The following is a 14,400-nucleotide window of genomic DNA, read 5'->3' on the forward strand; positions in this document are numbered from 1 at the left end:
AGGCTGGAACAGCTCAGCTCGGCGGGAAGGTTCTCCAGGCAGCACCACTGCCTGCCCCGCCTGCGGGACCGGACCTGCCCCACAGCTTCGTTGTGTTCAGAAGCTGCAGCAGCACAGGGATAGACGCAGGAGAAAGGACACAAATACCTTTTTCTGACTCAGCTTCCTAAATGTTTCAGTCACATGTGTAATGCAAGTCACACGAGGTAATACAAGTCCAGAATGAGGGCAAAGAAAACTTTGTTTTGGCACCAAACCCCCAATGTTGTTCCAACAGCTCCTCAGCTTGATGGAGACAAAAAAAGAAAAGGACTAAGGATGATAATGTAGGAGCAAAAGCATGCCTGTCTGAATTGTTCAATGCTTTACAGGGTGCTTTACAGGGTGCTTTATTATTCATTTAAGGTTGTAAAGAATACACTTTACTGAGCAACTTTCAAATTCACTTATGTGTTGCTGAAAGCTAAGAGTATTTCTGTGTATCATTCAGCACTTAAAAATGGAGTCCACCCTCAAAATCTGTAATTTTTCCACCGCAGAGGCCAAACAAAAGCTAATTTCACAAGGGAGCGATGCCAGCAGTAACTCTATGAGCCTTCTGAGGAAGTACGGACACGTGCAGAAGCACGATGTGTTGCTGCTTCCAGGGGTTATTTGCGGTACCCTGTGGAAACTACCTCTCCAGCTGCTCACTGCAATCGGCCAGCTCCTGGTTTCATCCATTTGTGTGAGTCTTGCCACAAAACCACAAGCACTTACGGAGACTCATTATCTCCCAGCCAGTCTCCCAACTGCCAGCTCCTGTGTCAGCCCACCACCGTTAGAGCTTTTCTCCCAGCCGAGAGGACCCAGGGAGGGGCAGTTCCCGCACGTTAAGTGTTTCTCCCTAACTCAGAGGGGCAGAGGGGGGCGTGAGCCTTGGCCTGTGGCCTCACCACCCAGAAACACTGGAGGAGACGGGCCATCGTGCCGCAGAGAAAAGGACAGCACGAGCCCCTGCAGAGCAGCCAGGCTTTCTGAAGTACCACATAAAATGAAAAAAAAGTGTGTGTGCAAACATATACCTGTTCATAAATTCAGCTGATAAAATCAGACTTCTAATGCAGAAGGCAGAAAAGGGGAACAGCAGTAGCTCAGCATGTGGAAAACCTTTTTGTCACCTCCCACACGTTACCTGAGCTACACAGCCCATTGTTTTCTGTTCTCTTCGATGTATGACACAGATTGTGCTACAATGGGATGCGTTCTGATGCTAAGATTTCCTCTCAGCAGATGCACAGAAAATTAAGTGCCCAAGCTAACTTCAAAGCACCTTTAAAAGGAGCAGCTTAATAGTACACTTAGAAGAGACATAGAGAGAAATTTTACATGTTTAACACCCATGTTCCATGTTAAACACCTCCACCCATTCATCATACCTAATAAATGCATCTCAAACTTTTTTCTTATGCTATAATAGAAAATAAGCCTGATGGATAGCAAAAGTGCTCTAAGCAGCTGTGCATCTAAGTACATACCACAGCAGTTTTATGCGATATCTGTTATCTTCAGTTAAATTATTTAACAAAAAATGTTAGCAGTATACTTAAGAATAACCATTTTCCACTGAAGAGAAAAAATGCACGTGGTAATTGGGTACTGTGTTAAGAAAGCAAAGGATGGATGGCACTTATCATCTTAAATTTATTCCCAGTCGAATTCTTTAAGGCATAAAGGGGTGTGCCTGCTAATTTTAGAAAAAGCTTGCAAAAAAAAAAAAGGTAAAGAAAGAAAAAAGCAAAGAAACCTTTGAAGTACTTGAGTGTACCAAAACAGAACAGCCAGATGTACTAAGCACAGAACACTGTGGTGAATAATTGAAGCAAATTAACATTAAGGGCTACAGAATTCAGAAAAATGGAGCTTTAACCAAACCCTTCCAGTATTTCTGAAGGAATATTTTTATATGGCACTTTTCATTCAGATACCACAAGTAACAGGACAAATATTATTTGCTCACTTTATCTGAAGGTAGACCTCGCTCTGTGGTGTCACAGGGCCAGGGCTGGAGAATGCTGCAATCCCAGAATGAAGTTTGTGCAGCGAAACACCCTCCTTTCCCGCACAGGGTAACCTCACACCAGCACTTTTATAGAGATCTCACTCATTTTCCCTTGGAAAGCTAGCTTCCATCCCTTTATGTCTGATTTATATGGGAGACTTGAGTCTTTTCCAGATACTTGAAAAATTATACAAAACGTATTACTACTTAAACAGACTAATCCAAGGCAAAACTAATTGTTGCAAAAGTAAAATGGATCAAAATAATTTAACTGTACACATCTGTTGTAATTTCAGTTTCAGTTTTATTAACCTGCCACTACTATTATTCCACCAAAATAATCTAAGATAACAGTAACACCTTAGATGTAACCCATTTGGTAAATCAGTGCTCACATCCTTGCTTTACAGAAGGGGGGCAGAAAGGTCAAGGCAAACAAGTAATAAGTGGATTTTGAAAGGACTCAGAAGCATCTCAACCACGAGCCTACATTAATGGGGAGGGGGTAACAACTTCAAACTGATGAGCATACTTTAAATTAGACTCCGAGAGATTAGTTAATAGCACGGTCCCTCAGTTAACATTTACTGCAGTGGAGCATCATGCAAAACTTCTCATCAGCTGAATGGTTTGACTTCTGTAGCCTCAGTTGGTTTGCCTATATTTACAAAGATTTGATTCTACATTTGCGTTATTCTACGTGTCCCACTGCAGAAAAAAAAGTCTCAGTTTTACTGAAAAAAAGAAATGAAGTAACCTATTGTCTTTATAATGAAACACATTATGTTTTAAAATCTAGTGTATCTAATGCAATCTTAGTTAATATGCATGATGCACACAGAAAATCTGCACTTGGGTTTAACCAAGACTGCACCAATTTGCCAGACTGACGTTTACCAAGAAAAACGCACCAGCACACAAAAGCTGACAGTCCCGCTGACTCTTACACACGTGAGCAGTCACCTCGGCATCTGTTACACTAATTTTAGCCTCTCCAGAATCCTGCTCTAATTAGGGATTTGTTTTGTATGTTTGTATTAGGCACTTCATTCTCCCCTGTATTTTTCCACAACCACAACGTAGTTCTGCATACAAGGAAACTACGAATGCATATTTTTTTTCTTTAAAACTTTATTAAATTATGCAGTAAGAACCCATCTCCACACAAGTGTTTCATTTCTGGATAGCAGAAGTATAATACATGAGCCACAGGTGAGTGCATAACCCCTCCCTTCCCGCCAGCTTCCAAGAAATAAAACAGCATGTATAATACACTCGTGTTACTATGGTACTCCAAACAGATTGCTCATAAGGTTATTTTTAACTGGAGAAAAATAAAAAGGACCAACAGCGTCAAGTGTCTTGTTCTGCACATGAATGTTCTTCACCGCAACATTCCAGCACCACCGTCCTTGCGACGCGCGGCGTGGCCGAGGGTTCGGGAAGCGATTGCAGCGGAATGCGCCTGCGCGGGCAGCGGTGGAGAGAAAGCCGGTGGCTTCCCCCGGGTTAATCAGGCAATCAGAATGCAAAAAAAGGCCGTGTGTCTGTTGGAAAGTCTTACACTTCAAAGTGCATGTCTGCAGAAAATTGGCAACAGAGGAGAAAGTGAATTCTAAGACCTACTGAGGAGGCAGAGCAGTTAGCATAGTGCAAATACGGAAAATAATACAACTTTGTCTATTACTTAATTTCTGCTATCTGAAATTACCAGCCAAGCTTTTTACTCAGTTTTTTTTTCAGTTAAACAAATTTTTATGCCAGTGGGCTTGTCTCAAATCCTTTAATACTCAGATTTTGATTGAAAAGATGCTGTATTTAAAGTGTGGTTTTATTCTGAAAAGTGACTAAAATGGCATAAAGGACCTTCCCACATCTACTGTTTTTCAGCAACTGTCTGTCATGAATTCTCCAAGTTTACAAAAGAGACACTTTTTAGACATAGCTACGCAAATCTATGTGGGTTGAGAACACCAGTGTGCATTTCTGCTTTGGCTATCAGCACCTGTAAGATTCTGTAATTGTAACTGAATTGTGTTAGGTTTATTTGATCTGAGGAAGTTGCCTTTTCCTGTGAGTGTCCCACTTCAAAAAAGGAGCAAGAAGTCTTTCAGGCAACCAGCAGGCAGGCAGGACATCGATCTGAGTAAGATGATGCCATTTTTAGAGAGACTTTTCTGACCATAATCACACTTTTGAGTGTGGAATTGATTAAAATAAACCAAACCAAACCAAAACCAACCTTGGTGGAAAATTCACTATGGATGCATTATTGAACAACCATCTATAGAAGTAATATGGCAAAGGAAAATTACTTTGCAGAAATCTTTACAGACCTAGCTGAACAAAAATTGGAGTCTCCTTCATTTCTTGGATTATATGTATACCCCTGTGAACAGAAGCAGTATCATTTACAAGTGTAAACTAAAGTATTAGGAAAGTGAAGTAAAAAGCATATCACTCTACCTCCACCAGAACATCACTTTATTGTTTATCTGTCATCAACAATGTAAAACTCTACTAGATACTCTATCCTGGTTTTTAAAAAGGTAAAGATTACATTGGATTAGCTATGTCGTACGAAAGAAACTACAGCAATCACAGTAGAATGAGATTGGAGGGACAATTTGAATTACAAAAAAGTGTACACTGCAAGCAGAGGGAAGTGCACATTAAATCAAATGCCTGTAGGATTCATTACTTTTAAATGCACAGTGACAATTTTGAGAAACTGTACATAACAGAATTACAGAAATGACTTTAAATAACCAGAATTACATTTTGCATTTGACCATCCAACTCAAATAATTCAATCGATGTTCTCTATTTTCAGTGCTTTTGGAAAATTTGTTTACCAAATAAAATTTAAGTTGTTAATTTGACTAAACTGTGAAGTAGAAGGATCGAAAGAAAAAGTATATTGGAAGTACGCCTAACGTACAAGAATAAGCCGAGAGGGGTGTATGCCAGTAGAGGCTGGGAGGGAGGAGAGAAAGGAAAGAGGAAAGGGAGAAGAGAACAAAGGCTTCTTCTTCTATCTCAGAAGTTCTTCCAATGCAGCGTATATCTGATGTACAACTCTTTGCTTTCAGTCCATTTCTGAAGTTTACATTTTGTAGCCTTTTTTCCGTACTAACTGGTCAACTCAACCAGCACTGTTGCCACGCAACAAGAGTAACAAGAATCTGAATGCGTCAAATCTTCCCTTGCTGTGATTTCTTCATGGCCCCATTTTTTCCGTTTTTCTTTGAACAGGGTTCGGTGTTTCCTGAATTGTTCACAGGGTCAGGTGGAATTGAGTTCCAAATCACTCTGCGGTTTGTAGCATCCCGATTTCTTTCTGCAGCTAACCCCCAGACACGTTTGCAGTTCTTCCGTAGCAGAAAGACAAACCGTGTTGCTCAAGCGGTGAGCTTTCACCCTTGACCGTGGGGGTTGCAGACCATTGTGTTTAGCGTATCCCTGAGTGCAGCTATCCTGCAGGATTCACTTCCCAGTGCACCGAGATTTCCTAGGTTTCCTCAGATTAAGCCCCAGTATGCATCACCACCGACTGTGGTGCGGCTACGGATGCCTGAGGCCGAGTTGATTCTGGTGGATGTCTGACCTCGCTGAACCAGACCAATCGGCTTTCTCCCTACTCATACCCAGGCAGTCCAACCTTCATACAGCTGAGCCAAGTTATCTAGATTAGTTGCTTCCTTAATCACAAAGTCAACCTATTAAAAAGGTCAAACAAGTAATTAAAACAAGCCAGGTTTTTCAAAGTGCTGAAGTGATCTTAAAAATTGCTGTTGAGTGTCTCCCGCAAGCATAGAATTTCAGTGAAAAAAATATCTACAGTAGCTCTAAATGTAATCTTACATAACTTTGCATAGTCCACATAAACAGGAGTTTGTACTGCAAAGGCTAAAAAGTTCACGCATCATCTCATTCGTAGGCCCTATCCTGAAAATAGTCACAGTAACCTCACATCTACTGGCTCCCCTGACGCAGTCTCCCAGAGACAGGAGCGTGCTTGCATTACGCTTGTAAACGCAGACAAGTGCTGTCCTTCAGACAGCTCTACAGATCTCACATCCTCCCTGGACATCAACAGCCGTGTAACAAATGTCAGCTTACTGACACAGAACGTAAGGTGATTTTATCCAATCCATGAGTTTACATCATCTACAATACAGGAAACAACGGCATTTGGTAAGAGATGAATGCAGCAAAACACGGCAGCGGCACACCTCCATCCGTGCTGGAATATAAATCGTATGTCTTGAGGGGACCCTCCCATTCATAACAGGATTTTAGTCTTTAAGGCACACTTCAGCACACAGACACGTGTGCTTACTGCCAAATAGTTAACGCAAGGACTCGTACTGCAACTTCACTATTTCCAACTCACCTGTTCAGCAACAGACATTCTCCTGTTGGGATCCACATCTCGGCCCTCTAACTTGGCTTTGACTCGCTTCCACACGCTAACTGCATATGAATTCCTTTCCTGCACGGCTAAAGGTACAAAACAAAATTAATTCAATTTTACATTCTTGCACAGAAGCCCACTAAGAAATTTTGGGGGTTTTGTTGTTGTCAGTGGTGGGGTTTTTGAGGCCACTTTTTTTTTTTTTTAAACCAAGTATTTACCTTTTCCTGTTTTAGGGTCCCTGGCTGTCTTTTTGGGACTACAGGCAACACTTTTGCCAGTTCCCGGGACTGTGCTTGGAGGAGTATCTGCTGATGTGGCAAAATTTTTCTGAATTAGCTTTCTCGCATTCTGCGACATCACCTCTGGCTGAGTTTTCTGCCCTGTATTGCTACGTACAGCTGTAAGGAAAGTATAGAAGTGCATCAAGTATTCAAAATAATATATTATTAATGGTGTTTTTTTCTTGCATTTAATAGCTATTCGAATGAAGCCATTAGTAAAACTGCATTTTAAACTTGTATTTTAAACTCTGCACCAGTTCTCTCTTCAGTGTTCTAGTTTTCTAAATTCTTTCACTTCATAAACAAGAGGGTTTGTTCCATTGCAACATATTTACATTAAGCAGATTTTTATGGGCTCTTTTAACCTCTACTTCTATCATTTTGTATGGCAATTATAAAATGCAATTCTTGTTCTTGACAGAAATCAGGAACCTGTGCTTAGATCACATATTAACAGTAGAATAATACTTCAAATAGAAAGAAATCCACACTCATGAGAAACTTGATTCATGTTTTTAATTGTAAAGTAATGAAAATTTTGCAAACACGACTGCATTTGTAGGGTTTCAGGATTAATTCCAGAGTCACTATTAATTTTAAAGGTAATTTCAACAGAAATTACACTTCAGTTGCTATACATCCCAATGCATTCCATGCCTTCTGGGCTCTGTGGAATGAATCCAGATTTCAGTGTCTATTCAAAGGCTGTGATCAAGCATTCAGTATTGCTATGGTCCATCAGTTGTATTTTATAGGCTTTTATAGTCTTACAGATATTGCCTGTATTTCAAAATTTACCAAAAGTTACAATTCCCTTTCTAATATCAATTCCTGGTGTTTTAATGTTTGTACTTGATTCCAAGTATTACCTGCAGCAAAGGTTGGCTGATATGGAGCAGCTGACGTTGGGCTGGAGCATTCATTTGATGTATCCGTGACTAAGGGTGATGCAAAACCCACTAGATTATTGTAGACACTAGGAAACACAACGAAGTTGATAAATATTCATATAACTACTTGAAAACTCAGAAAGTCAAATTTTGCAAAAAGATTGCTGCCTTCTAAGACAACCACCAAGCCAGTTCCTGTCACATACAAGCAGGTAAGCAAAATGCCCTCATCTACAAGGTGACTTTCTTACCTTTGGCTCTGAGTTTTTAGTTCTTTCAAGGTGGGAGTTATTTCCTGCAGCATTTCAACGTGTTCCTGACTGCGGACTTGACCCATAACCTGAACTAATGTAAACAAAACTGTCTGAATATTATCTTGCCATGATTTATATTCACCCAGGAACTGCCTAACACTATTCTCGTAGGGAACATCTTCGCCGTCTGCCAAAGCTGCTTCTTCATCCTGTAACAAAGATGTTAAAAAGGGTAACTATTTGCTATACTTCGGCTAAGGCAATAAAGTTGAGCATTTCCTAGCCTTTTCAGCCCCTCAGTTTGTTATTTGACTACAAATAATCATAATATCCACTAGTTACATTTCAAAAAAATTAATTTGAAAAAGATAAAATGTTTTACTGATTAAAAACAAAGAGTATTTGTAAACAAAGAAAATGTTTCAACCAAATGAGAGAAAAGGTTTAATTCAACTTAAACCTGATCAGCCTAACTCTTGAAATAAAGCTTTAGGAATTCTTAGAGATGAAATTTATTTTATCTCTCAAACTCCACAAGCATGAATACATTTCACTGCTTCCAGACACTTCAAGAAGCACATAGTTACAAGTGGTATTTTTCTTAAACTATACTGACATGAGTTTGAGGAATAAATCTAACGGTTTCAGGCATACCTTTGCCATAGCTTTCAGCAGATGTTTGACATCTCCAAGTTGTCTGTTATGACCTGTCAGCACAGTTTTAATAGTATCCACCAGATTCTGAATCGTTTCACAAACTGCTTCTATTTGCTGCTCTCTTTCTGTTTGTACTGTTCTCTGTGTAGATATTTCCTGGGTCAGCTGCTTGTGAGCTGAGTGAAGCCATTCAGAGCTGCCAATAGGATGTTCAAGACCAGTGCCCTAAAAATAACAAACATTTTTTGAGTCTGTATCCAGAGATAAAACTCAATTACTGTGTAGATGCTACTGCCAAGTGTTTAGTAGCTGATGGAATAAACTCTATGATCCATGACTCTATAAGATACACATAACATAAACGCAGAACGAAAGACAAAATTGAGAACTCATTACAGCAGTTCTATATCATATTACGTATTTTGCTTTGACCTTGACTTACCACTCTCTGAAGCAGGCGAAGCTCCAGTTCGGACACTGAACTGTTGAACTGTGATGCAAACGAGCACATTTGTTGACAGCGTTTGAGAAGTTCAAATAATGCAGCATCAAGATTTAAGGCTTCTGCTGTTCTAGTACGTAAACTTTCAAAATGAATAATATTACTGCAGAGGAAAGTTACCTGAAAAACAAAGCAAGAGTGAGAAACTTTATTCCAGTTAAACTCTCTATTAAACAAAGTGCATTTGTTCCATGTCCTTAGAAGGGAGGATTTTAAATACAACAGTAGAGCTACTCTGTTACAGTAGCAGTCACACTTCAGGGTCATCCGACCCTGCAGCAATTCTCTCAGAGATTATTCATCCTGCTTTTACAGCAGGATTCCCAGAAGCATTTTGTTATCTACTTTGCTCTTTAGCTGCTGAGGAGGAAAAATATCTTCTATATAAATCTCAACTTTGAGATGAAGACTGAACACACCAAGTCACTAGTACTAGTGTTATGTACAGTACCTGACTTGCTCTTTGACTTTCTTTCAGTACGAGGTTTCTTCTTTCAGCAATAGTGGCATCAAAATCTTGCAAGACTGGTGCCAGTGCAGGATTAGCACCTCCTGCCCATTTTAAACGCTGCTCAATACTTGCTTCAAGTGCCGCTAGTTTCTCCTGCATTGAGGAAGAAAAGAAAACCATAGATATAGCTAATCCAGACTGATATACATCATCTTAAGTCTAACCACCTAACTTTTAAAAAAACTAAGACATAATACACATGCAGACACAATCTTACACCTATATATATATAAGAGAATTCATGATTGACAAATGTTAGCCTATGCTGTTCAAAGGTTTATTTTGAGCACACATCACAACTGGATTTGATTGTTTAGGAAATAGTCACCTATTTAGATTTTAACCCACCGGGGCAGAGGGGGAAAGTGATCACATTTCTAGACTAAAAATGAGAGTCCTGAATTATAATTACAAACAGTACCTTCACAACTAAAAAGGAAATTAAAATATCACAAAGTATTCATTTTAAACAATTAAATATTCTATATTATTGATACCCAAAAGTCTAAAAAGCTGAGCCAAGCCACAGCACACAGAAACCTTAACACACAAAATGATTGATTTGCCCAGATCTACAAAGAAAGCTTCTGGCAGTTAAGGATGATCTACATCAGACATGAGCACATGATCAGCCTCCAGAAGGAAAGGTACTTTAACATATCTGTATTTTTGCTCATAAAACAAATTTATTAGCATTTTAAAAAGAATATTTTGTATGGGACAGCTAAATCAAACAATATAACAGTATATATCAGATAGACTGAAAGAGATCAATGATAGTACCACTAAATTTGTGCTTTGATAGCGATAACATAATCCGGAGGTGGCAGATAATTCTGCCGGTTGTGCTAGAGTCACATTCCAACAGGCTGCTGAACAAACCTCCCCAAAATAGTAGTACCTGGACCGTTGCAATTGAAGCTTCAATCTGACTGAGAGTGTGAAGTTTCTTTTTCATGCTGGCAAGAATTGCAGAACGAGGTGGAGGAGTTACAGAAATAGCTTGTGGGCGACTGATGAGGAGATCTTCATGCTGCCACTTTAAGAAAATAATGGGAGCACTTGATTATCAGCAGTTCAGCACAAAATACTCTGCTTCACAGACACCGATTCTAGTACTCTGGGAACTTTGTAACTAACAGCATTTTAAAAGGACTAAGTGTCAGACAATACTGACATACTTAAACGTTCTAAATTACTAGAGAGTGTTAAACTGTTAAAGTAGTTGTAAACTATGTTTTGCTGGCTTGGATATTAATACCATTAATCAGTCACTAATTAAGTATAAGTGTTTTACACACATATCCTCAATCTACAGGCAAACCCATTACCATTCAGAAACAATTCACTGGTGATGCATTAAAACCAAAATAATTTTGCTTACCAGTCTATGAAATCCTTTATTAACCTATATGGAGAAAGTCTTTACCCTAGACCTACAAATTACTACAAAATGAAGATCAGTGATGCTACACTACAACTGAATACCAGCATATAGTTTAAGGTACACAGTAGCATTTATCTAAAGGCTCAGAACAACATTTTCAGGATTGAAACTGCTGCTATTAGCATTCTTTCATGAGGCAAACAGCATAACAAAGCGACAGTTAATGAATTAAAACTTGGAAGGAAAGGTACAAGATAGCATTCAACAATGCATGCTCTCTGTTTTAAGCAATCTCCTTCCTTAAAATCATAGTCTGTTTGAAAAAAGGGGGAAACTGGGACAACACAGCTAGTAAGAAAGCCAGGGAATAACTCTTCTAATAAGCAATTTAATGGTTATTGAAAAACATGTATCACCTCAAAAAAGAATTTACATGTTGCCACATTTCCGTCATATAAAGCAGCTAGTCTGCAAGAGAAGCCAACTGTGATTTTTTTTTCCCATATACATTTACAGAATAATTTTAAGCCAAAACGTATTTTCAAGTCTATTAAAAGACTCGAGGGCTCATTCAACAACATATAAAGTTGTTCTTGTCCTCAGACACAGTCTATGAAACACTTTCTACAGACACAATTTGAGAGCAACACGATGCCTTGTGGTCTTACCTGGAACATGGCAATATGCAACTGTACTCTCTGAAGACTGGTCTTGCAAGAAGAAATACTGGTTTCAAGCCTGCGCACTAGATCATGCTTCTTCCAGGCTGTATCATACGAACTAGCTAATACTGTTGCCCTGTTCATGACCAACTGTGAGAATCTGCCAATTTGGATGTTGTGCTCCACAGCTTTCTTGCACAGGTCGTCCACAGAAACTTTGCTTTCTGCTCCAAAGTCTTTAGCCTCCACCTGAGCGATGATATCGACACCCAAAGCACTGATGAAACTGCACAGAGTAAGTCCCAAAGCTTGATTTGGAAGGCCAATTAAAAGCTGTCTCACAAAGTCAGCTGTGAAAGCCTTGATTGGTTTGGCCATTTGGTCTTCGCTAAAACAAGAGTTTCTGTACAGGGTTTTCACATTGACAATTTGAACAGGTCCATTTACTGCATTCTGATCTTCAAGTGAACTGATTCCTTTTAGAGGAAAGAAATGGTATTTTCTGTTATAAACATTTGTTGTGTCTAGAAAAGTATTATCTGGCTTATAAACAGCAAGATTACAGGAATTAATTTTTCATTTCTGCATGCTTGCCCTATTATGAAAAGTAAGTTAAGGAAAGGTATGTAAGAGTGACCATTTCACATTCCTCTCAAAAGGACATGGGATGTGAAGCGGATAAAGTGATATTGAATATTCAGTAACATTTATTTACCTGACAATGTTTTAGAAAAGGTACCACATAGCCTGAAAAATTCTTTAATTGTTTGAAGTCTCTTCAGAAAGAAAATTTCCTCTAGAACTTGTCGATTATTGTCATCATCGAAGAAGTTAACTTGGGTGCTGCGGGCTTCCCTAATTATGTCAATCTTACGCCAAGCAACAGGTATTTCCATCTTGTTTAGCTGAGCAACATAAAAGGAATAAATCAGGTTTGTTTTCATAGACTTTCATATTCCTTACTCAAAGAGTACTCTGAAAAGAACAAATCCATACCTTTTCAATCAATAAACCAAATGCAGTTTCCACTTGAGCAAACATTCCATCAAAGGCTACTAAAAGCATCTGGCCTGCTGACATTTTGGGAGTTTCATCAACTGAACCATTTCTTGGCTGAATCAATTCACCATACTGAGCATGAAGTACTCTTAAAAAAAAAAAGTTTACATGATTTTGCTTAGTCTACAAGAAATAAACAGGATTTTCTTCAACCACTTGATCCCACATCTAGAATAGATCGAAATCAAGTTGCATCTGAACAAGGTGAACATTTTACAGGCTCTTCATACCCCCTCACCTCACTTATCACACAAATTCTAATGCCGGTCTCATAGCAACAGCTCATGTAAGATAGGATTGTATTAAAGGACCAGCTACAAAGCTAACCTAAAATACATGTAGAGGATACAGACTGTGCACGGTAAAAACAGTTACTAATATTAAGTGATGTAAATATCGCCTTTCCCTCCTTAAAAAACGAGGCCTGGTTCTATACACACGTATGTAACTGACTGACTGGAGTACGGGGTAAAAAGGTGAAGGATGAGATCCCGGGTTATGGCTGAGATGGTTTAACAGCTTGTCGCTCCTGAAAGGGTGGTCTTGTCATCTCCCTGCCTTGTATCATTTTTGACCCTCAACTAACAGGCTAAGCAGGCCTGCCAGTGGGTAAGCCAGGAAGAAGTAAACTGTTTTCAACTGATAGTGCAGCTTTCACTGTACCACAGATGGAGCCACCATAACTGGCTCAGGAGAAGCAGCAAGATCGCTTCTACGTGGCGGCTTCTGAATTGGCTCAGCTGTCTGCCAAGCACTTCCCCAGAATGGTACTGTCCCGCATTACAAGATACACAAGCGTTTTTGTCTGGCTGGGGTTTTGTTTGCTGGTGTTTTCGTTTTCTAATCAAGTCACTTCTTTACTATGCAAAAGCTGCTCATCAAACCTCCTGACAAGGAGTGCCATGGTTACAAGTGCTCCATTTCATAGATTCCTCCCACAAACTAACGGACCAAGTTCCTATTTTTGGCATCCCTCAACTTCAAACACAAAATCACAATTACACGTTTTGGAAAATACATGTAAATTGCCATCGCTCTGTATTTCTACGCGCACAAGAGATTAAACACAGAGACAAAATGTGTGTGCTTTAGACACTGCACTCTTCTTAAGGGTAGTCTGGGGCAAGCCTGTACATCAAACAAATAATAAAAATGTAGACAAATTTATCTTCTGTAGTCTCCATTCTCTCATACTTGAACTGAAAAAAAAAGTGACTTACCTTGCAACATCAATGTAATGACTATGTGTTTCTTCCTCCAGTCCCATAGCGGCATTTCGTAAGTAGGCTTGAAGAGATTCAACCAAAGTTTGCAAAGGGACTCCATCAGTCGTTTGTTCAATAAGATTATCTAATTCATGGAGCATACTCTCTAAAGTATACTCTCCTTTCATTAAGCACCTAAGTGCTTCAGGAAAAATGATCTGTCGGAAATTTGAGTTCAACTCCTGTTGGAAAGTAAGCGTGAAAATGTAAGAAATTCCCCCCTCTCAAGAAGTATCATATGCAACATCTTTCTCATTTTAGTGTTATACCACCCTGCGGTAGAAAAAATGGTGTCTATAAAACTGATACTAACTTCTTTCTCATGATTTCTTATTTGACAGCAGTTTTTACCATTTGTCACGTATAGATCTGAGTGGTTTCTTTCAACCAATAAAAACATAGATGGCAGTAGCAAATGTCTGTTCAGCTCAGACAAATACCAAGACTGAGGTCCAACACAAAAATCTCAGC

The 14,400-nt window shown here is 39.2% G+C and overlaps 1 protein-coding gene across 1 annotated transcript in view; it reads right to left on the bottom strand.

Annotated features, from left to right (window-relative positions):
• Positions 1 to 4,508: 4,508 nt before the first annotated feature.
• SMG1 (SMG1 phosphatidylinositol 3-kinase-related kinase) overlaps positions 4,509 to 14,400 on the bottom strand; it is a 52,525-nt gene continuing 42,633 nt past the window's right edge. Inside the window, exons 51-63 of the mRNA XM_009872556.1 lie at positions 13,885 to 14,111; positions 12,602 to 12,752; positions 12,321 to 12,510; positions 11,612 to 12,081; positions 10,458 to 10,595; positions 9,497 to 9,649; positions 8,986 to 9,165; positions 8,541 to 8,768; positions 7,884 to 8,095; positions 7,612 to 7,718; positions 6,680 to 6,859; positions 6,438 to 6,544; positions 4,509 to 5,760 (exon numbers count right to left, since the gene is read on the bottom strand). Of these exons, the coding sequence (XP_009870858.1) occupies positions 5,683 to 5,760; positions 6,438 to 6,544; positions 6,680 to 6,859; positions 7,612 to 7,718; positions 7,884 to 8,095; positions 8,541 to 8,768; positions 8,986 to 9,165; positions 9,497 to 9,649; positions 10,458 to 10,595; positions 11,612 to 12,081; positions 12,321 to 12,510; positions 12,602 to 12,752; positions 13,885 to 14,111 (2,421 nt within the window). The 3' untranslated portion in view covers positions 4,509 to 5,682. The remainder of the gene's footprint in view (positions 5,761 to 6,437; positions 6,545 to 6,679; positions 6,860 to 7,611; positions 7,719 to 7,883; positions 8,096 to 8,540; positions 8,769 to 8,985; positions 9,166 to 9,496; positions 9,650 to 10,457; positions 10,596 to 11,611; positions 12,082 to 12,320; positions 12,511 to 12,601; positions 12,753 to 13,884; positions 14,112 to 14,400) is intronic.

This window comes from Apaloderma vittatum, unplaced genomic scaffold (genome assembly GCF_000703405.1).
Source record: "Apaloderma vittatum isolate BGI_N311 unplaced genomic scaffold, ASM70340v1 scaffold11727, whole genome shotgun sequence".
NCBI lineage: Eukaryota > Metazoa > Chordata > Aves > Trogoniformes > Trogonidae > Apaloderma > Apaloderma vittatum.